This window comes from Macaca mulatta, chromosome 9 (assembly GCF_049350105.2).
Source record: "Macaca mulatta isolate MMU2019108-1 chromosome 9, T2T-MMU8v2.0, whole genome shotgun sequence".
Classification (NCBI taxonomy): domain Eukaryota; kingdom Metazoa; phylum Chordata; class Mammalia; order Primates; family Cercopithecidae; genus Macaca; species Macaca mulatta.
This window is the reverse complement of record NC_133414.1, coordinates 19,555,168-19,580,701: the sequence shown is the minus strand read 5'-3', so window position 1 is coordinate 19,580,701 and position 25,534 is coordinate 19,555,168. Positions and strand designations below refer to the sequence as shown.

The 25,534-nt window shown below is 38.0% G+C and overlaps 1 protein-coding gene across 2 annotated transcripts in view; it reads right to left on the bottom strand.

Annotated features, from left to right (window-relative positions):
• SLC39A12 (solute carrier family 39 member 12) overlaps positions 1–25,534 on the bottom strand; it is an 80,547-nt gene that overhangs the window by 20,404 nt on the left and 34,609 nt on the right. Inside the window, exons 8-12 of one of the 2 annotated variants that reach the window (XM_001092136.4) lie at positions 22,425–22,577; positions 20,456–20,566; positions 18,021–18,087; positions 13,017–13,175; positions 12,264–12,451 (exon numbers count right to left, since the gene is read on the bottom strand). In XM_001092136.4, coding sequence (XP_001092136.1) covers positions 12,264–12,451; positions 13,017–13,175; positions 18,021–18,087; positions 20,456–20,566; positions 22,425–22,577 — 678 coding nt within the window. The remainder of the gene's footprint in view (positions 1–12,263; positions 12,452–13,016; positions 13,176–18,020; positions 18,088–20,455; positions 20,567–22,424; positions 22,578–25,534) is intronic. The other variant, XM_001092018.4, reaches the window with a different exon arrangement.

Below are 25,534 nucleotides of genomic sequence, written 5' to 3'. Positions count from 1 at the left end.
AAAAATAAAAAATAAGGAAAAACTGAAGCATATTTCAAGTTACTGGAGTGTTTGATGTCTAGGGCCCAACTAGACTGTGCTTTTTCACAGTCTTTTGTTGATATTCAGGACAAGATGTAGTCCAAGCACTTTCCACAATATTATACCACCAATACACCTAGATTTTTTTCCCAAATGTGATCACTATTATGAAGAGTCACTGGAACATCTCCCTAATATCAAACACAGAGAAAAAAATGAAAAAAGTATTTTGAGTATTCACTTATTCACATATTGAGAACAATGTTAATAAGGCATTCAGCTAATTTTTATCTCAATTTTTAGAGTCTTTTGATGATTATTGATAACATGTCAACTATAAATGGTTACAAAGAGACATGTAATAGTCTTTCCATTAAACAGATATATAGGTAGGTAGATTTAATACAGTTCTTAGTGGCACCCAAAAGTTTATACAGTTTTTGCCCAACCTAATAATCTGTATAATCCTTTATCCATGCAATATCTCCAAGAAAATTTACTGAAAAATTCATCTATGAGATCACAACTTGCTGAAAAATTGGTAAGTTAGGAAGACTGTTTGGCCTTTATAAATCCAAAAAGTACATGAACTGGCTGAGTTCATCTTTCTTCTCCCATACATCCTCTAGCCATCTTGCTAGTTGTAGTGCTTCACCATTAAGTCAATCACACTACTTTTTTACTTTTCTTCCAGATAGTTAGAAACATGAAACCACACACAGGTTGTCTCTTCACAGCTGTGATCATCATGACACTGAAACTATAGATGCATTAGATTTGTAAATCCATATTAGTCCTAACAAGCAAGCCAGTTTGTACCTGGCATTCACTATCACAAACTTTAAGGAAATACCAGAAAAGTTGCTCTACTGGCCAACAAAAACATTCATGTAAGGATTGATTTTGTCACACAGCACAAGGACTTAAAAACACATGATCATTTCTAACATTGAAAGACAATAGAGATTTCCTTTATTTATTGTCATAAATGCATATTTCTCTATTCATACAACTTAAAATTGGAGAAGGGAAAACAGACCCTGAATGAGATAAATTTTGATTTCTGTTTCCAGTGGGTTTCAAAAACAAAACAAGAGAAAAGGGCTTATGTGATTGTTGGGGAATCCTTTTGACTTGTAAATGTGTCTTTAATGTACACATTTTTATGCATTATTGCATTATATTTTAAAAAATACTGCTTGTAGAACACATCTTCCTGTTAAATAATAATTTGTTAAGCAGTAGGTATATATTTTTTCACTCCCAAGATGTTAAAACAAAATCCAAATATATAAATTTAGCAAAGTTGAAAGACAAACACACAAAATTAGTTGCATTTATAAACACAAACAACGAACAATCCAAAAAAGAAATGAAAACAAATTTACTTACAATATCATCAAAAAGAAAAAAATACCTAGAAATAAAATTAACCAAGAAAGTGAAAGACTTGTACACTGAAAACTATAAAACATTGCTGAAAGAAATTAAAAACAAATAAATGGAAAGACATCTCATGTTCATGGATTGGAAAATTTAGTATTATTAAGACTACTTAAAGTATAGACTAAAGGTAATCTCTAGCAAAATCCAATCACTTTTTAAAAAAAAAATAGAAAAATTAACCCTAAAATTCATATGAAATCTCAAAGGATCCTCAAACAGCCAAAACAATCTTGAAAACTAGTAAATCTGGAGATCTTACATTTCCTGATTTCAAAACTTAGTACAAAACTAGAATAATCAAATGAGTGTGGTACTGGCTACAGACAGACATATAGACCAAGAGAATAGAATAGAGAGCCCAGAAACAAAGTCCTGCACACGTGATCAATTGATTTTCAACAAGGGTGCCAAAACCATTCAATGGACAAAGGACAGTCCTTTCAACAGATGGTGCTGGGGAAACTGGATATACACATTCAAAAGAACATGGTGGCTCATACTACAGTCTCAACACTTTGGGAGGCCAAGTCAAGAGGATCACTTGAAGCCAAGAGTTCAAGACAAGCCTGGGCAACATAGTGACACCCCAAATCTACAAAAAAAATTTTTTTTTTAATTAGCTGGGCATGGTGGCATGTGCATATAGTTCCAGTTACTTGGGAGGTTGAGGTAGGAGAATCACTTGATCCTAGGAGATCAAGGCTACAGTGAGCTATGATCATGCCACTGCGCTGCAGCCTGGGCAACAGAGCAAGACTCTGTCTCTAATAATAATAATAATAATAACAACAATAATAAAGTTGGATGTTTACCTAACACCATATACAAAAATTAACTTAAATTGGATCAGACCCAAACATGATAGCTAAAACGCTAAAATTCTTAGATTGCTTTAACTGTTTAGGTTTTTAGCTTATTGTGATATATTTTGCTTATTGTAATGTGCTGATTAACTACTTATCTTTTTAACTTATTGTAATATCATTGTTTAGCTTTTTAGCTTATTATAATATAAAGATTATAGTATTACAATATTTTTTAAAAAGCACCATTTAGGGTAGATCTAAGAACCTATGTGACAATAAGAGATGTCACTTGCTGCCTGGTAAATATTCATTGTCATTACTTTCCACTATAAAACATGAAATTCTGAGTTTTGTTTAGATCTCAAAGTCCCTGAGCGTAAACTCAGTTCTCATGTCCTCACGCTTCATTAAGAACTAAAAACTAATCAATTTTTTGCGGGATTGAAGTCCCTTTTCTTGATTGAAGCTACTTAGGAGGCTGGAGTGCAGTGGTGTGATCTTGGCTCACTGCAACCTCCGCCTCCTGGGTTCAAGCGATTCTCCTGCCTCAGCCTCCTGAGAAGCTGGACTACAGGTGTGTGCCACCACGCCCAGCTATTTTGTGTTTTTAGTAGAGAAGCAGTTTCATTATGTTGGCCAGGATGGTCTCGATCTCTTCACCTTGTGATCCACCTGTCTCCACCTCTCAAAGTGCTGGGATTACAGGTGTGAGCCACCGCGCCCAGCCGCCCTTTCAATAGACTGCAGGGTTTTCTACTTCTAATTTATTTGTGATAGTTTGCTGTAAACAAGACGGAGGGAAGTCTGGAGTGTCTGTCTTTTCATGAACCTGGCTGACCCTCTAATTGGACCTTGGTGGAGACGGTTACATATGCACAGAGATGAGCTTTTATCAGCCACAGAGTCTTAAAAAGACCCTCCAGGATTTCTCTTTCTACAACATTCTGGAGAATAAACATCTTCTCTGGAATGTTTGCTTACAAATACTATATCAATTCTTGCTTTTAACAATCTTCTGAGAGTTGAATCCAAATAAAAGTTTGGTTACGGCTATCTTGTGCTTTTCCTTTTTTTCATGGAATTCATTTTTTTGGTTGTCCCTTTTGACATCAATCAAAAGAGGGATGTTACACTATGTTCTATTTTAGAATCATATTTGATTAGTAATAGTAGAATCCTCAACACTCTGTTGACTCAAGAATTTCCTGAAATTGGGAGGTTCGTTCCCGCTGTTTTGAATTTAGGTCTTTTTCAACTAGTATTTATGTTCAATAAACAACTTAACATAGCTGTTTTAACCTTCCTTATTATTCACGAAAGCAAAGACCACAGCTCTCAGCTTATGTGGGACAGCCAACCTGGAGGCTTTTCTCAAGGTTATTTTAAAATCTTCAGCTTTAAAAATTGTATTTGCTGAATAATTCAAATGCAGAATCTTATATGTCTATCACTTCCCAATGGGATCTTCCCAAGGCAATTCATGAAGCAGTTTGCAGCAGAAGATAAATTAAATTTTTTTTGAAAACTGTGAGTTATAAGATAAAGAGCACATCACTGTCACACACAATTAGGAGAGACAAAGATGTTACCTGCTTTAAACTTGTATTTAACAATTCTCTTCTCCTTTTTTTCCTTAGGGGAAGTGATTCAGTTAGACAAATTCTTAGTGGTAAAGCTCAGCAAAGACAGACGTCAGCCAGCTTTAGTTCAGTTGAACAATGTGGGGGTTAGGATGCTGATCCCTGCACAGTTGAAAATTCATGTATAACTTTTGACTCTCCCAAAACTTAACTACTGATAGCTTCCTGTTGACCAGAAGCCTAACCAATAACACAATTAACACATATTTTATATGTTCTGTGTATTATATACAACATTCTTACAATAAAGTAAGCTAAGGAAAATAAAATGTTATTAAGAAAATCATAAGGGGAATGAGTGCAGGGGCTCACGCCTGTAATCCCAGCATTTTGGGAGGCTGAAGCAGGTGGATCACTTGAGGCCAGGAGTTCCAGACCAGCCTGGCCAACATGGCAAAACCCCATCTCTACTAAAAACAGAAAAATCAGTGGGCATGGGGCACATGCTTACAATCCCAGCTATTCCGGAGGCTGAGGCAAGATAATTGTTTGAACCTGGGAGACAGAGGCTGCAGTTAGCCGAGATCGCACCACTCACTCCAGTCTGAGTGACAGAGTGAGACTGTCTCAAAAAAACAAAGGAGGGAAGGAAGGAAGGAAGGAAGGAAGGAAGGAAGGAAGGAAGGAAATACCTGGAGGGGGCACTTTGTATTATTTTGTTTTGGGAAAGAAAAGAAGAAAGAAAAGAGAAACAAAATGAAATGAAAAGGAAAGAAAATCATAAAGAAGTGAAAATACATGTACTATTCATTAAGCAGAAGTGGATAATCATATAGGTCTTCATCCTCATCTTCACATTGAGGGGACTGAGGAGGAGGAGGAGAAAGAGGAAGGGTTAGTCTTGCTGTCTCAGGGGTGGAAGAGGTGGAAGAAAATCTAAGGGTAAGTGAACCCATGCAGTTCAAACCTATGTTGTTCTAGGGCCAACTGCATTTTTAAAATAACTGCTTTGGAAGATCTGTGTGTAAGTGTGTATGATCTGAGAAATTAGAAGAAAAGAGGAATGAGGAGTAGAAAAATACCAACATTTCTGATGGTCAATTTCTTTTAATTACAGAGAGAATTCAGTCTTCACCAAAGTTGGCTTAACTTCTCATTTTCTCAGTAGACAATCTCTAAGTGTGGGGTTTGACTGATTTTTACAGAAAGAGAATAGAAGTCTTTCAAAATTGTTGGTAAGAATGATTCACCCTTCTTGCTTTTGTTAAGAAATAATTTTCAATGTTAAATTACATTAATTTTGCTGCCTGAAATGAGTTTTGAATACTTGCTATTTCTTTCTCAGTCAAAGGATATTTAAAATGATGCCAGTGGAACTCACTGATTTTAACTACAATATTTGTTGAAAACAAATACGTATATCAAGGTTACTTCATATGTCTTTTTCAAACAAACTCTCTTCCTGTGGGTGGATGTTTAACAGAATTACAGTTAGGTATTGCCAAACTTCAAAGAAAGGAAGACTTACTCATCCTTTGGATGGAGAAAGGATTCATTTACCAGACCCACCTTGGTAACTGTAGATCTTTGACTGAATTGCCTTGGAGTCTAGATTTCCTTGATAAAGACTCATTCAAACTCAATAAATTACAAGAAAAAGAAAGAAAAATGGGGAGGAGGGAATAGGATCAATATTCTAAAAGTCTAGGATTCTAGTTTAGTTTAATTTTATACTCATATGAAGAAGAAGAGAGGAGAATCCTGGCTAGAAAGGTAAATGTTTGTCACTCAATTAATTTTTTTTTTTTTTTTTTTTTTACCCAATTCATGTTCTTGAAGCTGCTACATTTACTAACCTACAATAAGTGTAGAGAGGATGAACTATACTGATAATCCTATTTATTGACCGGATTTAATACTCAGGTTTGATTTTTGCATTTTTGGATATGTTTTAAAGGTAGAGGATCTTAAATTCATATTTAAAATACTTTCTATCCTGCCTTTCACATAAGGAAAATTATCTGGAAATTGTAAGTGCTCCAGGCAAAAGTCTGGCTGTGATATGACTTCTGGGAGACACTTCTCACAAGAGGGAAGATAAGTAAATTGCTCTAAGTGACTGCTTTTTATTCTTGAGGTTCCTGGCCCCCCCAACCCCCCACCCGCACAGTTATTAGATAAGTAAAATAAGGTTGAAGAAACATAAGGGATAGTCTTGGAGAGGAAATGAAGTTTTAAAGAGCATCCAAAAAAAGGGAGGGTTGGGGGAAGAGATCTAGAACCCTATATGGTGAGGGAGGTTGATGGGGGAAGTGGGTTTGAAATTGGGTATTTCCCCTATTCCAACTCATTTGCCTTGGATACACCTGGAGGGGCACCTGGGCTTTGTTTTATTTTGTTTTGGCATGAATTGGACAGGTACTTCCTTCCCCATTAGCTCCCTCCCTAAGTTACAGCTCCTCCACCAGCCTGGGTTCTATCAGTGTACTAAATTCCTGGGCAGTTGTCCAGCTCCCCCCATTGCAGGGACATCTCTGGTTACATCTACAGTGACAGTCCCTTGAGGTTTCTATAGTCCTGTTGCTATGGAAACACCATTTTGGCAGGATCTAAAAACCTTAAGAAAAATGCCTAAAGGTTTGAAACTTTGCTTCAGATCCAAAATAAACCTTCCTTTGGCATAACCCATTTATGTTTTTTTTTAATTAACTAATTTATACTTTAAATAACAAATTATATTAGCTAAAAATATAGTCTCTCTTATCCAAACTGCTGGAAAAAAACAATACTTCGAGGGCTTTTTTTTCTAGTTGCGCCATTTTTATAAACTTTAGAGAAGCTGGATTTAAGAAATCCTCTAGATTTCCAATTCTGAGAATTTTCTTAGAAGGAACGTTCAGCTCTCAGACAAAATGAGATGCTCTTACACAGCAGCAAGAAAGTAAAGAGAAAATTAAATGCAAAGTAAGAAGGAAGGAAATAACAGAGATTAGGGCAGAAACAGTACAAAATTATAAAGCAATTGATAGATAGGTGTTGCTAGTTTTTTCTCTTGGGGAATTTATGCTCCCTGTTCCTGTAAACTCAGGTACTGTCAGACCACAGATCCCTGTTCCCGGGGAGCATGCACCAGGGAATACAGGAAAGCGGTGGTCCATAACCTTTTTGGCACCAGGGACCAGTTTCAAGGAAGACAATTTTTCCATGGACCGAGGGTCGGAAGTGAGGGGGATGGTTTCAGGATGATTCAAGCCCATTACATTGGTTGTGTACTTTATTTATATTATTATTACATTGTAATATATAGTGAAATAATTATGCAACTCACCATAATATAGAATCAATGGGGGCCCTGAGCTTGTTTTCCTGCAACTAGTCGGCCCTATCTGGGGTTGATGGGAGACAGTGACCAATCATCAGGCATTAGATTCTCATAAGTAGCGTGCAACCTGGATCTGTCACATGCGCAGTTTACAAGGTTCATGCCCCTGTGAGAACCTAATGCCCCCGCTGATCTGACAGAAGGCAGAGCTCAGGTGAGCAATGCAGAGCGGCTGTAAGTAGGGATGAAGGTTTGTTTGCTCACCTGCTGCTCACCTCCTACTGTGTGGCCTGGTTCCTAACAGGACCAGGGGTTGAGAACTCCAGCAATAAAGTTTCCAGTGAACTTGAAACTATCACTACCACCTGCTCATTTGGGGCTCCCTATATTAATGGATCAACCAACAGTGAAGAAAGTTACTCTAATGGTAAGAGCAATTGTTAGTGATTATGTCAGATGCATGTGAACAAGAGCAATCCATCTTGAATAGGAGCTGGGTAAAATGAGGCTGAGACCTGCTGGGCTGCATTCCCAGACAGTTAAGGCATTCTACATTACAGGATGAGATAGGAGGTCAGCACAAGATACAGGTCATAAAGACCTTGCTGACAAAACAAGTAGCAGTAAGGAAGCCAGCAAAATCCCACCAAAACCGAGATGGCGATGAGAGTGACTTCTGGTCGTCCTCACTTCTACCCTCCCGTCAGTGCCTTGACAGCTTACAAATGCTATGGCAATATCAGGACATTGCCCCAGATGGTCGAAAAAGGGGAGGCATGAATAATCCACCCCTAGTTTGGCATATCATCAAGAAATAACCATGAAAATGGGCAACCAACAGCCCTTGGGGCTGCTCTATGGAGTAGCCGTTCTTTTATCCCTTTACTTTCTTCATAAACTTGCTTTTTCTTTGCACTGTGGACTCTCCCTCAATTCTTTCTTGCACAAGATCCAAGAACCCTCTCTTGGGGTCTGGATTAGGACCCCTTTCCTGTAATAATTACCTTGAGGAGTTAGGGGTGCTGTTGCGTGGTGAGAAGAGAAGGAACACAGCTAGAAATTCAGATTTCTTGGAGCGTCTCTTGGTGCTTCTTGATGCCTGGTAACAATGGTCACCAGGCAACTAGAGGATACACAGCCTAACAAGGACAAAGCAGTGAACATTCAGACCCTTCAGTGAAGACCTAAGTTGCCTCTCCCAGGAGAACAATGTAGATCAACCCAAGCAAGTGCTGCTTGGAGCTCTGGAGGATCAGGATTGGATGCTGGAGAGCAGAGATGATGAATATCAACTATGGCCTCAGGGCCAGCAGGGTTTGGAGCTTCTCCCACTTATTATTTTGTATTAAGTCTTTGTGGTATTTTGGCTGGCTATCACCATGAAGGGACTTGGGGAGACATGGGTGTTAAGAGGAAAGGAGGGCATTTGAGGAGTGGAAGGGGTCAACCGTTGATAGACATCACACGTGTGCTATTTCAGATGCACTCATTCCCATCTCTGACCCCAATCACTGCTGCAGAGACCCATTCCAAGGAGGTGTTGATTGGTTTTGCAGAGTCTTGCTTCTGGTCTACACGGCATTCCTCTTTCTCCTGCCCTGGGCTTCTTTGATGTGAGGGCTTGAGCCCCTTTACGGGAATGCTCTTAGTACTCCAGTGTGTATAACCTGGAAGTGGAGATGGCGAGGTAATGCTGGCGGGGCCAGTGTTGAACACAGGGACAAGAGCCTGTACATAAAGCCTCTTCCTTTCCCAGGTAAACTATTCTGAGATATATTTCTTGAGCCTCATGAGAAGGTCCTGTGTGATCGTGTTCCCATAGTCCTGGTCAACTTAAAAAAAACACAGATGGTATTGACTTTTCTTCCTTCTCTGTTTCAGTTCGCCGGCCCTTCACTTCTGCTCCCTGGGATCACCTCCCAGATGAATTGCTTTCACCCTGTCCTTTGTCTTCCCAGCTGCTTTGAAGGAAACCCAGTCTAGGACACTGATCTTCATAACAGAGCATTAATTTCCTCTGGCCACCCAGAGCGGCATTCATTCTGAACTTCCTTTAGACATGCTTCAATGCAATTTGGAGTTAGTGTGCTTGAATAAGCCAATTCTACTTTGGAGAATTAAGGCTGGCACTTTTCCCTGCAGAGGACTTTCTTCTTTGCTGACCTCATTGCTAATGGCCTCATTTATGTCTCTAGTTCTTGTTCTCTGGGGGCTTTGAAATAACACACCCAATTTCTTTAAAACAAACAAACAAAGATCTAGCTAGTCTTTTGACATTAACCTTGTTCAGAAGGTGCCTGGTTAATATCCAGGATTTAGCAATTAACTAGTATATTCTATCTAGTATTCCGCTTTACCCTTTTGTTGCTGCATTTATTTTATTTGCTGTTTCACAGAGTCTTTGCAACCTTGTTTTCTTCCCTTTAAATGACCGACTATTTTCTTTGGCATGGCCCCAGAGAACAGTAACAGTTAAACTTATTGCTATGTGAAAGTGCTGCGTTTGTTTAGAAGTTGCTCTGAAGGCCGTGAGAGCAAGCGACCTGGATGATAGGAAGTAGCCCCGGGAAACTCACAAGTTTTTTTTTTCCTGTCTTTCTGCCAGGATGCTGGTTTTTCCTTGGCTAATAGTCATTTGCAATAGGGTCAAGATTTATGCCAGTTGGAATCTCACAGGATATCAGTCACATTGCTCTCTTATAAGCAATTGCTTACCCTTATAAGAAAAGGAGCAGGAACATTGAAAGGAAAATGACATATTTAGCTTAGGGTTCTGCATGACAAATGGCTCTTGATAACCTTCCCAGGTCAATTCTGGGAGAGTAGACAAAAGCAAAGAAAGCAAATCGACTACAGACATTGACATTCATCTACTCAAAGAGAGAACCAGTCTGTGTGAAAAACAGAGTAAACTTCAAAAGAATCCAGCAATTGCCCTGAACTGAGCCATAAAGAGAAATTAGAAATCGAAAGTTGAAAATTAGGAAGCTCAAGAGCGAATCTGAGGACTGATGTGTTCCACACATTACCTTCAAGAGTGTTTAGTTTAAACAAAGGATAGCTCACATCATTAAATGGTGAGTGACTGTGGTTTCAAAGTCACAAAAAAACTGTAAATACAGATTTCTCAAGTTGAAAGAATCGCAGGATTCCGTAACATTGACCTCAGGTTGGGGGTTAGGTTCAGAAAAAGGGGTAAAATTTGCTCCGCTTTATTTTATTTTTTTAAGTTCCTGGGTACATATGTAGGTTTGTTACATAGGTAAACGTGTGCCATAGTGGTTTGCTGCACCTATCAACCCATCACCTAGATATGAAGCCCGGCATGCATTGGCTCTTTACCCTAATGCTCTCCCCACCCCTACCCTCCCCGACAGGCCCCAGTGTGTGTTGTTCCCGTCCCTGTGTCCACATGTTCTCATCGTTCAGGTCCCACTTATAAGTGAGAACATGCAGTGTTTGGTTTTCTCTTCCTGCATTCGTTTGCTGGGGATAATGGCTGCTAGCTTCATCCATGTCCCTGCAAAGGACACGATCCCATTCCTTCTTATGACTGCATATTATTCCATGGTGCATATGTATCACATTTGCTTTATCTAGTCCATCACTGATGGGCATTGGGGTTTATTCCATGCCTTTGCTATTGTGTATAGTGCTGCATATATCTTTATAATAGAATGATTTATATTCCTTTGGATATATACCCAGTAATGGGATTGCTGGGTCAAAATTTGCTCCACTTTTCACCTTATTATCAAAATTAGAATGTTCCCAGAGCACCACAAATAATATATAAGAACATTTCTAAATATGGAAGGACATTTGGTGTTTACCTCATCTGCATGCATCTCATAAGAGTTAAGAAAAACCACCGGAAACTCAGAAGCCTTAGAGTGGGGTTTAAAAATGGCAGGGTTTGCTTTGAGAATCCCCTTATTAAGACTTACTTCAACAACGCACTGCTATTCTGGTTGTATTAGCATAGGTTTCTGCCTCCTATATTTTTTTCCTTATGAAACATTTCTTTTACTTCCAGGACAATGGTTGGATTCTGCTTCACTAGTAGTCCATCTCAATGAATCGGTTCCACATATTGCCTTCAAGATGAATTTACTTTTTCTTCTCCGGGACACAGGTAATAACATATCTGACTTTTATTCAGCTTGATTTCAGCCTTAAATCCTTCTTTGGTTATTTTATTTCATTTTTATTTGCCATATTCCAACCCATGAGAAGGGATAATCAATATGATTTTACCTTAAGATATTTTTAAAGTTGTAAACAAGCCCAATAGGGAGTGACCTTCAAAAAGACTTTTGTCTTATGGAGACCAGAATTTAAGAAGCAAGACAATGTGAAATTTCCCAGGTTCAATTCCCTCACCAGGTTATACAGAAACACAACCAATGACTGAGTTATCATTAGGGTCAACAAGGACCTCTATAGGAAACATAGGTTGCAATTTTAGAGACCAAATACTATAAAAATCTTTCTTTCTCATTTCATCAGTGCAATGGCCCTTTGGCAATTAAAACTTAAAAGACGTAATCATTATTTTAAAAAATACGTTTCGTTAATTAAGTCAGTGATTTAATTCAATGACAAATTCAGTTGAATTATTTTCCATTGTGTAAATAAAATAACTGGCTATTTAACAGAACTTTTGCATTGTAAAAATAAAGTAGCTGGCTGATTGACAGAACTTTTCATTTTTCAACTGGAAATACAGGCATCATATATAGATACAAAGCTGGAATCAAATGAGCTGATGATTACTTTTTGAAGATTACAAACATTTCATTCTTTCCACTTAAATTCACTAAAAGAAAAAAGTTTTACATGCAACTGCTATCACACGCCTGTCACTTTAACGCTACAGAAAATATCAATATTTTCTTTACCTCAAATTACATTCTTTCTGCCTAGAAAGCACTTTCTGGGAGTACAAAGAATATTTCCTTAATGGTTTATACTGTTTTATAAATTCTTCTCTTCTACTCATTTATCCTTCCATTTTTACCAGGTTTTTTTCTCTGTTTTACATTTTCAGCGTTCAGAAAACCCAAATAGAAAAGCCACCAAGCTTACCATTTCAACCAACGATAAATATAAGAACATCCCAGCAGTGACTGTGAAGATCCAGTCTTGAACGCATGGATCAGCTGACACGGAAAGGCCAATGTATAATCCTATGAAGGCAGTTAGGGAACTTATAAAATTCATCAGGATGGCAGTCTTCATAGAAAGTCCGGAGCTTAAGAGCACAGCAAAGTCTCCTGAAGTTTAAGAGGAAAGGAAAATATAATTATCATTTAACGGAAGATGCCTTTTACCCTGTTGGTCAGGCTGGTCTCGAACTCCTGTCCTCAGGTGATGCACTTGCCTCGGCCTCCCAAAGTGCTGGGATTACAGGTGTGAGCCACCATGCCTGGCTGGTTTTAATTTAAATGTGATTTTATCTTACTGGCCCGTTTGCTGACGTGATGGATAAAGTTTCCCTCCTAATATTTTTCTCACATTTAATATGTAGATTTTAAAGTCCTTGTCAAAATTCTTTAAAGTATTTCTCTGAATGACTCTCTCCCATATGGAATTCTCTGGAATCCAAATAGAGTCATTTCTGGCCCTGGGAAACATCATAAAGGAGTTTAACTGGATTTTATTCCAAGGTACAGGAGTTATTTTTCTAGTCCTCCTCTTCTTATGGTTTAAATAAATTATAAAAGGAAAGTGCTCATCTTTCAATCCTAGGTGAGAAAAAGAATCCTAGTAAACCATAGCTGGAAAGATGTTATTTCTTTCTCAACAAGCCAGAAACCGTAATTCCATTGCCAAACTTACCCATTTCGTGTGGGATTTCATGACACAAGATAGCAATCGTGGTGGTCACTCCTGACTCGGATGATGAGGAGAAGGCTGCTCCTATGGCTAGGCCATCTGCAAAATTATGCAGGCTGTCCCCAACCAGAATCATGATTGCTAACAAGCTAATAACTTTACCTAAAGAACCAAATAAACACAGAAGAAGCATTAACAGAGCATTACATATTTCACCAAATCCTTCAAAACCAACCAGCTTTCCCACCTACCCTTGACATTCTTATATTCCATCTAATGAAATACCATCACTTTGTTTCAGCAAAAGTCAGGACTAGAGATTTAAGTGTGATAACCAACACACTTGAACGTATGGTCACTGTTTTGCTAACTGGTCTAATAAGATAAATTATATGCTGGCATTCCTTATTTTAACATCTTATGCAGTTATGCCTAAAGAAGAAGGTAAAAACCATGTTGTAGCCTCCCCAAATACCACTGATGACCTTCCCGTCTGTCTTTTGTAATGCATTTCAAAATAATTTAAGAACCTTGCTATAGACTAAATGTTTGTGTCTCCCCAAAATCCATACGTTTAAACTTACTCCTCTAGTGTGGTGGTATTAGGAGGTAGGGCCTTTGGAATGGAATTAATACCCTTATAAAAGAGATGCCAAGGAGTTCCCTTGCCCCTTCTGCCACTTCCCGCTGTAGGAAGGCGCCATCTACAACCAGAAAGTTGGCTCTTGTCTTGCACCTTGATCTTGGACTTCTAGGCTCCAGGACCATGAGAAAGAAACTTTTGTTGTTTAGAAGCCATCCAGTAGCTTTACCTAAACTACTTTGGTAGTTTGTTGTAGCAGACTGAGTGGGCCAAGACAAACTTCCCAGGGGAATGTCATTAAAATGGAGTCTATTTCGCAAAGCTGTTCATGTGAGTTAGACTTTCTGTGTCAATCTAGGGCAGTGTGCTTTCTGTCATTGTGTGATTGTTTTGTTTCCCTTTCTGGTGAGTGCTAATGACTTCCCTGAAGCACCCCATTCACTCCCCACTGTGACTTCAAGAGAACCACAACCAACATTTCTGGCCCCATAATTAGCTTTGCAATAATTACTCAATGTTTTCATCTTCCTGCAAGATAACTTTCAGCAGTAGGCCAGTTAGATGTTGAACAAGATAAAGAGAAGCTTCCGTCTTCATGGAATTCTATTACATAATATATATTATCTGGTCAGGAGAGAGCCAATGAAATAATTTTGGTCATAATTGGGTTCAGCTTTTTAATGGACAGAATTTCTGTTCTGAAAAATCTAAATTGCATGTTAGTATAACTCAATTGTAGAGTTGAATGACTCACAAGCAGAAAAAGTATTTCAAGCACAGTACTTATTTTGGTAGTAATCTGCCTAGGTAGACCATTTGATAAGAATAGTCATTAATCAATTGTCATAGTCTAAACTTTCATTAATTATTCGGTTGCATATATATTGTGTGACAGGTGTAAGTAGTAGTTATTGTTACTGTTAGAACTGAATGCATAATGCTTTTTTTTTTTTTTTTGACAGAGTCCTGGTCTGTCACCCAGGCTGGAGTGTAGTGGCGCAATCTCGGCTTACTGCAAGCTCTGCCTCCCAGGTTCACACCATTCTCCTGTCTCAGCCTCCTGAGTGGCTGAGACTACAGGCACATGCCACCATGCCTGCCTTGTTTTGCTGTATTTTTAGTAGACACGGGGTTTCACCATGTTCGTCAGGCTAGTCTCGAACTCCTGACCTATGGTAATCCACACGCTTCAGCCTCCCAAAGTACTGGGATTACAGGCGTGAGCCACTGCACCTGGCCTGAGTGCATAATTCTAATAATTGTGCTCAATAAAAATAGAAAGAGGATACTTCCTGGTTTCTAACTGTTACACGGCCTAAGACTATAAGGGAGATTGCATTTTTTTTTTTTTTTTTTTTGAGACGGAGTCTCGCTCTGTTGCCCGGGCTGGAGTGCAGTGGCCGGATCTCAGCTCACTGCAAGCTCCGCCTCCCGGGTTTACGCCATTCTCCTGCCTCAGCCTCCCGAGTAGCTGGGACTACAGGCGCCCGCCACCTCGCCCAGCTAATTTTTTTGTATTTTTTTTAGTAGAGACGGGGTTTCACCGTGTTAGCCAGGATGGTCTCGATCTCCTGACCTCGTGATCCACCCGTCTCGGCCTCCCAAAGTGCTGGGATGACAGGCTTGAGCCACCGCGCCCGGCCGGGAGATTGCATTATAATGTGGTTTGCCATCTTATTTGGGGAGTATGAATTGATTCATATCATATCCCACACTGTGATATAAATAACTTCAGTAAATTGCAGATAGAGCCCAAATTAACATCTAGAAGATAGCTCCATTTACTGTGTTTCAAAGATGGCCTGTGCATTTTACTTCTAAAAATCATGGATATTTAGAAATATCACTGTAAGACTAACTTACATCCTTCTTGTGGTTCACTAACTTATTTTAGTCTTTGCTAAAAAGGGGAAAATTTCAGGCAACAGCCATAAGAACAAAGAATAAATACTGAATTATTGAATTCAGGGAGTTCTTATTGACATTGCCTGGAAACGCTCAGAGTCCAGTAATGCTACCAGATCATTTAACTGCTCCTGCCAATTTTCAGAGATAAAGCTCTTCTTTGTGAAAGGAAATTTTAAAAAAACTTGAAGTGATACATTTGACAACACTGCAACATGCAAATAAACTTGTAATTTCCACATGCCTACATGTAGTCCTGGTATTAATAGCATATATTCCAAATGAGGATTTTTAGCCAATATTATACCCTGCTAGAAACCAGTGTGGCCTATTTTTGCTGTTGTTTTATTATCTCTGATCATGGGTTTCTAAATGTCAGATCATGGATAGGTAACAAGCCACAGGCAAATATAAACATTTGCATGTAAGCCATAAAGAACATGCTGTGTCTATTTCTTAAAATAATTTAAACATTATTTAGTGGGAGGCTGAGGCAGGAGAATCGCTTGAACCCAGGAGGCGGAGGTTGCAGTGAACCAAGATCGTGCCGCTGCACTCCAGCTTGGGTGACAGAGAGTTTTCGTGTGAAAAAAAAAAAAAAAAAATTAGTGGAAGACAAGTATTCACTGGTAATTTAATATACTCATTACAGAATTACCTATAGTATTTTACCTTTATTCATGTACTTGGCAATCATATTGAGTTCCATGTTTCTGAACTATCAGAGGTTTTCCATGGTAAAACATGGGAGCTGGAAGTGGTATCACTGTGCTTTTTTAAAATTTAAATCAGACTGTGGATTGAATTTTTGCATCTTGTCTTTTGAAACACAAGTTGAGTTCCACAGATGAGGTAATATAAAACAAGTCATCAAATATTTGAAGCTTAATTCAATATGTCCTGGCAAAGGGGCAGTTGAGTAATGTAATATGGATGTGTTTACTATTCATTCTGTAAGCCAAGCTCGACAGGAAGTAAGCAGGTAAATAGGAGGCCTACAAAATGTCTGAAGAAGACCATCGTTACTCCCTAATCTAGCATCCTCTTTCAGCTCCTGGTTTGACTGGGCATATCCTTCTTTCAAGACCACAACCAAAGAGAAAAAAAAGTCTATTGCAGATCTACTATGTGCCCAGCATTCTAAAATTACTCTTGGAACTAAAAGTTTAGAAGGAAAAATATTACTAGCAATGTTCTAAAAGCAGAAATGGACAAATTTTGAATCAAATAAATAAATTACATGAGTTAATGTATCTAAAACATTTAGAACAGTAGTTGTTATAATGGTGTTTGTTCTTAGTAGTATTTCTATCCCTGACTACATCCCAAGCTAAGGATAAAGACCATTCTTATTTTATTCTGCACTGATCAAGACCATGCTTATTTTATTCTGCATTGCATAAAACACGCCTGAAACGGCATATCTTCAAACATTTCTTCAATGAATAAAACAATGTGAAAGGATGCATTGACGCATGCATGAATGAATGAGCACAAAACAATTGTTGATACATTAGCATTTCTTTAGTTCCCCAGTGCTAGGGTTGACTAGCTATATAATCTTGAGCAGTGATTTAACCTTTCTAACAACTAGTTTCTTCATCTGTATAGTTCAGATAATATTTATTCTTACTTAAGTTGTAGGAGAATTGAATGAGATCACATCAACTGTGCAGCCCTGTGCCTAGCATATAAGAAGTGTTCAATACATGTTAGCTATATTTATTATTTGCTAAGTTATTATGGTAAAATGGGAATAACTAATCATGATGCATAACATTAAAACCTTAAGAAGTTTGTGTCACAAAAGGGTAAAATAAATGAGAAAAAATAGGGCAAAACTTCAAGAGTAACAGATGAAAACCAAAACAGACAAAAAAGAAAAAACAAACAAACAAAATCTTGCAAGAATTACTCAGAAACATAAGCACAGTTTAATAAAATCCTAACCAAAATTGGTCAATTAAATGCAGAAGAAGAAAAAATCATAGCAACAAACATCAACCTTTGTTAATTAAAAATTAAATGAACAAATGAGTTACAGAATAAGATGTGAATAAATGAGATCATTGATTTGAACTCTACCATCTCAATGACAGTGTGATAAATAAGACGTATTTGTGATGAATTTTCAGTAGACTGATAGAAGATGAGAAAACAAAGATATATCCACACTTCACAGTGAAATAAAAGCCTCAACCTTCACACAAATATATTTAGAAATGAGCTATGATAAATACATAAATGTTTACATTAATTGAAGTTTCCCCTGAAGGGAATTAGTTTAAATCAACTAAGAAAAACTTCATTTTTAAAGGAAAGAGTAAAATTGATATGAATATGTAGTAAATTTGAGAGCTGGATAGGAATTAGTTTTTATTACAAATCCTATTGCAAAGTTTTTCATAATAAACTACATACCCAATATGACATCTACATGGTTTTGACATTTTATTTTCAAACAGATATAACTGTTTTCTATGGCACTTTCTACATGTAAAGTTTAGCTTGGTACTCACATTTTCGGTTGGGGGCTGTCATACTGCCTATAGGCATTTCAGCTGCCTGTGAATCTTCTGGGCTTTTCTATTTTAAATTAAAAAATAACTGATGAAACATAAGTAATAGCCACGATTTTGTTGGAAAATGAAACATCTGGAGAGTTATGTTGGTTTTTAAAAGACATTTTAATACTCTAGATGTGTATTAGAACCTCTAGGTTTCATAGACACACACGATGTAGAACTGAAAGTCTGTGGGCAAAGCAAGTCTTTTGCACTCTTCATATTTAGATGAAAATAGCACTCTCAGGTAGATCAGAATCTTCCATAGAGAGCTGAAGGCTACTGAGACAGTCTGTAATTCAGACTCATAAATTATGTAAACCTTTATGAAATTCAAAAGCTATTAAAAAAATTATTCTTGGCCTAACTCGGCACTTCTCCTGTAAGGTGGATTGTGGATTTAGGATTCATCCTCTAATCTGTGAGCAGTGGATGTATGGAATCCACTGGATGGAAAAGAAACCCATGCCAACTCAACACCTCATTTCATTCACGGCAGCATAATATTCTGTGTTAACTGCTCTGCCAGTCAGTAAAAGAATCTTGCCCATTAAGAAAGTAGACCCACCGATTTATAAAAGACAACAATAATAGATTCAAAGTTTTTTTAAATCCTTTTATATGACAGAGAAGTGAGATTTTGAAATTGACTTTATAAGTATAAAGATTACATTTTATTTCAGAGACTGACTCATAGTCCAATTTCTGAAAAGATATTTTCCCTCTTTGCGCCTCTGATTTCAATTCTATAAAAACCTTTTTATCTGCATATTAAATATGTCCTCTTAAAAGCATATTCATAGAATTCTATGACCCAAAATTGTACAAATTTTGACACAAATGTAATGAGTTAAATGCATTTTGTGTGTGTGTAAAGAGAAAGTAAATTTTACATATTAGTAACATTCACATATTAGAATAATAGCAGCTATTCAAAAGATAATAATAGGCTGTTTTTGGAGAAGGATGGCTGAGAAGTAAGGCAGAGCCTGTAGGATACAGAGAGCAGCAGGCAGATCTCTTACTTGAAGTTGGGTGTATACAGAAACAAAAAACAATGTGATCCCTTTATGTTACACCAAAAACCTAATTATAATCACAATGCTTTATAGTTCTGTTAAAATACCAGAATTTAGATATTTATTCTAGAATGTTTTGTCTTGTTTTTCAACAAAAGCTATTTATTGTCACATTATGTAAAGTAATTTAGAGCCAAACATTCAGGACTTCTTATTGATTGGGAAAAAAAATGTACGTTCTTCTTTATCCTTGAGTTTCTTGAAAAAACAAGAAATTAAACTCATCAAACACTCCTAAAAGTTTGTACAATTTCTATTATGCTGTAGGTCAAACTTGCAGCTTAAATAACACGAGGAATTATGCATATATTAGTGAGCTGGAGTGTTCAAATAGCTCAAGACTCACTAAGGTACCTTCAGAGATTTGGTTACATGCATCTTGGGGCTCTGGACACTTCAAAGAGAAGGAATAAGGTCAGTATTAAAGTGATTTTTGAAACTAACCCCACCTGAAGTTATCTTCTTTCAAACCACATTTAGAATATCTAAGCAATAAATACAATTAAGGCTCTTAAAATCGTATTTTAAAGGAAATTTCTGGCTCCTATCTCTGAGTTAGCACAAGATCTGAAATCTACTCCTCGACTTCTATTTTGCTATGTCAATATCTCAGGAATAGCCTCCTCATTTCTACTGAGGAATCTATCCTTACACTGTAAACCCTTTACCCCAAGGCCATGGTTCCAGGAGGCAGGGATTTTAACAATTAAACATTACTTTCATATTTTTCCCATTCCTATACTTACTTAAGAATTTGAATGGGAATATTGTTTTGAACATGATTGGGCATTGTGCTTTGAGAATTAATATAGAAGATTTTATTGTGGAAAAGTTAGTAGAATGAAGGCACTTAACTATGAAACATCTCATTAGGCAGAATCAGTTCTCTCCTGCGTTATGAAATGAACACCCCAGTCCTAGGTGCACTGGGTAATCCTTTGCTCAACATCTGTTTGCATTCACCTAGTCATGGCTAAGGATTACTCAGAATGCAAAACCCAAAGGTCAACTGGTTTATGAAAACTTGTAAACACAAGGATTAAGGACGTGTCTACGATGTCAGTCTGATCCATACATGTTTGAAAGTGATGCAGAGAGCAATGATTTGAATCTGTGGAGGGTGCTTGTTGCTCTTTAAAACAGCTTTCAGGTGCTTGGCCGAGTTTTCTAAACAGTATTTATCATAGTTAAGAATAGGTAAAGCAGGAGTATGGAATCTGTTTGTCTACCCTACTGATTTTCATTTGTTCATTGAGGAATAAAGGAGAGAAGATAATCAGATGAGTAGAATGCTTCAGATCAACAACCTACCAACTGGATAGTTGAAGCAGATTTGCCTCTGCCTGCCTGGTCACTTAATTCAGAGTTGAGTGCAAGATGGTGGGAATGTCCCACGTGCCCATTAACCAATGACAGGCCCTGCTGGATGAGGATGATTTAAAATTAGTGTTGAAGCCAGAAGAACACAGGTGTAGTCTTTGTCAATGCCATGGTTCCATTCTATTGCCTATTGGCCAAAATGGTAGTTGCCACAAAAGAGAACTGGGATGCTTTAAGAATGGAATGCAACTTCAAAAATGTCTAGTGATGATTGAAGGAGTCTTGAATAGTAGTAGTTTTTATACTGTCTTTTTATTTACTAAAAAAGTTATATTCACACAAAATTAAATTTGAATTCTTTCTGGAGATACCACAATGATAATAATCAAAAGTATATTGTACCCTGTGACTACTAAAATAACGTCTCTGGAAATATATTCATCAAGGAAAGCATTTGCAGTTCCTAAAACATATGCATTCCTTTTATTTTAGGCAATATTATAAATCTTGAAATTATGCTCTTAAAACTCATGTGCTCTTAAACTCCCTGACAAGCCCATAAACAATCTGAATAAACTCTACATTTTTGGATGTTCAGAATTTCTTTCACTCATTACCATACTGGATTTCTAACTACTGAGTTATTGGTATGTTGGCTTTCTAATTTAGTTTTCCCAACCCAGAAATGTTAATCCATTGGGTATAAGTGGGGATTTGTTATTTTTTTAATGCTTCTTGAGATTAGCACTTCTTTTGTGAAGGGTAAGTTCCTAAACTTTTAGGGTAAGTACTGTAATAGAAGTTGGCATTCCTAATTTCCAAATTACCATAACATCCTAGTTTGAGCCCCAGGCCAAAGAAAAGTCCTGCTTTATTAGAAAACTTTTACAAAAGGTGATTTGTAGTCTATTTGAATTCATGACATCTATTTATTGCTGAAAAGTTTTCAAATATATAGAAAGCTGAAAGAATTGTATTGTAATGTAAATATAGAGCTATCCACTTCCTGGATCCTATGATTATTTTATTAAATCTATTTTATCATGTATCCATCTATCATCCCTCTATCCATCCATAAATTCATTTTATTTTTTGATGCATAAAACAGAATTTTGAACAAATTTAGGAATGATGAACAATACGTGCTATTTATTTTTTCCTTTTTTCTCTTTTTTTTTTTTTTGAGATGGAGTCTTGCTCTGTCACCCAGGCTGGAGTGCAGTGGTACGATCTGGGGTCACTGCAACCTCCGCCTCCTGGGTTCAAGCAATTCTCCTGCCTCAGCCTCCCGAGTAGCTGGGATTACAGGCGCGCAGCACCACGCCTGGCTAATTTTTGTATTTTTAGTACAAACAGGGTTTCACTGTGTTGGCCAGGCTGGTCTCAAACTCCTGACCTCAGGTGATCCGCCCGCCTCAGCCTCCCAAAGTGCTGAAATTACAGGCGTGAGCCACAGCGCCCGGCCCATATTTGTAGACATTTATCAGCTACTGGCATAATAAAAGAAATTACTAAAGCTGAAAAAATATTTGCCACAAATTTCAAAATTTCTAACCTACTGATTTTTGTAATTTTAAATGCCTTTAAGATAGAAAATGACATGTGATTTTGTGGCTTTTCCAAGTTTTTGTTTGCTTATTTGTTTAGGTTAAGAAAGACATCCAAAACGCTGATTAGTAGCTAGAATGTTGGACCCCTTCAGTCCCCAGACATAAAATGGTGCCCAGTTCATAAACCAACCATGAAGGTTAAACAAAAGGTCGTAACAAGTACACTAACTACTCAGGAATAGATGTTTTAAAAAATTAATATCTTATTAGAAGGAGCTGTGTATTCTTGAAATCAGCATTCCATTAGACATCCCTTACACAGGTAACTTCATTACTTTTGAACAAGTACTTCTGAAGTAACAGATGAATGTATTATAAGACTTTAAAGCACAAGACAAATAAAAATATACCTTGTCATTTGGTGATACAAGAAGAATAAAACATTTTTCTATCAAGAAAAATCCATGGATGCCTCCAATTAATCCCAACAGTTTCCAAATATGACCTTTGCTTTCATGGAAATGCCCAAATTCTGGGGCTTCCTGCTTATGTAAACCAAGAACCTTCAGGAAAAAAAAAAAGGCAGAAAGAAAGAAGGACATAACTTTTGATGACTTAACTATCAAATATCAGGCCCAGTGTTGAATATATTTAATTTTCACTCTGGGAAATGCCATGACAAGTATTAACACAATCACTAAAAGTCCAGTTTGCTTTTGGGTGTGTGAATACTTCCACTATACGCTTTAACCAGGGTCAAATAAAATGTGTACAACAGAAAACAAAAGAGAGTTTTGAACAGCCTGTGCTAATGAACAGAATGAAACCTAAGCTTTATTTCTGCAAGTACCCTAGATTTTTATACAAACTCAGTCCTTTGGCCAAATTGTTTTTCAGAAGTCCAATCTGCATCTGTTTGTACAACAATGCCTCATAAAATATTAATAAATTTTATATTTCATCTGGGGTTTATTCTCATGCCCCATTGTAATCAAAGTAAACTTTTATTAAATATCAGATAAGTAAGAAATCCACCTTGAAGACTTGTTCCATTGGGAGCATACTGTAAGACTGATAATATTTGTCAGGTGTCTGGGACACAAAAGAATACAAGAAATGTATTGGGAATTCTTCTGTAATTGACTTGTCCCATTGGTTGAGTCATTCCACTGGTCAACCTCATGAGTTCTTGTGAGCCAGTAGATCATTCTATACCATATCCCTTCTCTTAGAGAAGGCAATTTATGAAGTAGCTCATAAATGGTTTCCAGATTTAGAATGTTACCATTAAATTTTAAAAAGGAACAAGAAATAATATGTGTAGAGATTGTATGTATATACATTCATACATATATGTATATAGGCATTTAGGTGTGCATACATATATGTACGTGTGTATATGTGAGTATACATATGTATCTACATAAATACATTGTGTATGTAAATATCACTAAAAAACAATATATGTTAGTCAACTTTTTCTCTTCCTAAGGACATTAAAGGATACCCATCTAATACTTCTAATGATTATTATTGCACAAAATAGAGAACATTTGTAATATCATAAAAAAAAACAGAAGAAAAACCCCAGATCTCAAAATAAAATGTAGATCTTTCAGTTGAACAAATTTAGCTGACTAAAAAAGGCAATCATATGAGTAGCGTTTTTCTCGCTTCTGTGCAGACGTTTGAAAACTTGCCACAGATCACTGATTTTTCTAGCATGCCACCACACTTGTCCTGCATCTTTCCTTGTCTCTTTTGTGTTTTCTTTTTTTTCTCTCTCCCTTTTTTTTTTTTCTCTTGAGACGGAGTCTCGCTCTGTTGCCCAGGGCAATGGCATGATCTCTCGGCTCACTGCAACCTCCACCTCCTGGGTTCAAGCGATTCTCCTTCCTCAGCCTCCTGAGTAGCTGGAATTACAGGCGCCCACCACCACACCCAGCTAATTTTTGTATTTTTAGTAGAGATGGGGTTTCGCCATGTTGGCCAGGCTGGTCTCGAACTCCTGACCTCAGGTGATCTGAAGGACTGCCTTGGCCTCCCAAAGTGCTGGGATTACAGGCGTGAACCACTATGCCTGGACCTCGTCTCTTTTCTTAAGCAAAAAAAACTGTCTACAAAATTTGGTGAAACCCAGCTAATCTCTTAAGTTCTCCTCTGTAACATGTTGTGGCCATCCTCAAGTCCACCTTTGCTGTGGGCTCCCTGTTTGGGGGAGACTCAGCCTGACCTGAGAGCCTTTTTCTGCTTCCCAGGCTCCTGGGCAGTAAATAATTCTGCTACCACTGCTGTGACCTAGAAAAAAGGCCTCGGCCACCGCCTCTAGTCAATCATAAGCCCTGAAATATTTCCAGGATATTAGATTATGAGGGCAATTAAAATTCATAATGGTTTTATTTTTCCAATGCTCCCTTTGCGATTTTCAGAACATTGAATAACAATTGAGCCTCTAAGCAACAAGAGTGACCCTGCAGGAAATTGCCAGAGGCTTGTGGAAAATTTTAACCAGCTCAGGCTTTGCTGGAGTGGGGATCATTGGTCCACTGTTATTATCCCCGGTAAGAGATTTCAGAGGGAAGAGAAAACCTCGTCTGTAGATGACCCCAACTCAGGTTTTACTCCTTTCTTTTCTGAAAAAGAGCCTCAGCACATGTTAACAGGAGGCAGCCTCCTGATGCTTACCTGTTCCATAAGAGAAATTTAGACACTGTTAGGCAAGAAGGAGAATTCCACTGTAGTGGCTCAAATAAAGAGACATGAAAGATAAGACTATTACAGAGGTGGGCAGGGTCAAGGGTATAAACAAGGGATAATGAGGCACCCAGAGGCATCCCAGGAAAGCATTGCCACCCTTAGGGGTGCAAGGGAAAAGGGAGGAAGGCCAATGAGCCGCAGAGCTGTGGGGACGCTGTCCACTGGAGACGTAGCCCACGGCGAATCAGCCACTTCCAGAGCAGATGCCGGAGCCGGGAGGGAGCTGGGCACAAACACCTCTGCCCCTGTCTCCTCCTCCCCTGAGTTTTCCATTGCTTCCCTCATTGGCTGACCGCAAACAAAAATCCAACCTGCAAGGTAGCTGAGGAGCTGTAGCCTTCTGGGCAGAATAGAAAGAAGGACAAGTGAATTAGGCCATTTTTGTGTTGCTATAAAGAAATATCTGAGGCTGGGTAACCTACAAAGAAAAGAGGTTTAATGGGCTGCTGGTTCTGCAGGGTGTACAGGAAGCATGGTGTCGGCATCTGCTTCTGATGTGGGCCTCAGGAAGCTTCCAATCACAGCAGACAGTGAAGGGGAAGCAGGCACATCACATGATGAGAGAGAGAAAACAAGAGAGAGGGAAACGGGGACATTCTGGACTTTTAAACAACCAGGTCTTGGGTGAACAACCTGAATGACAACTTTTTTTGAGACAGAGTCTCGCTCTGTCACCCATGCTGGAGTGCAGTGGTATGATCTCTGCTCACTGCAACCTGTGGTATGATCTCTGCTCACTGCAACCTTCGCCTCTCGAGTTCAA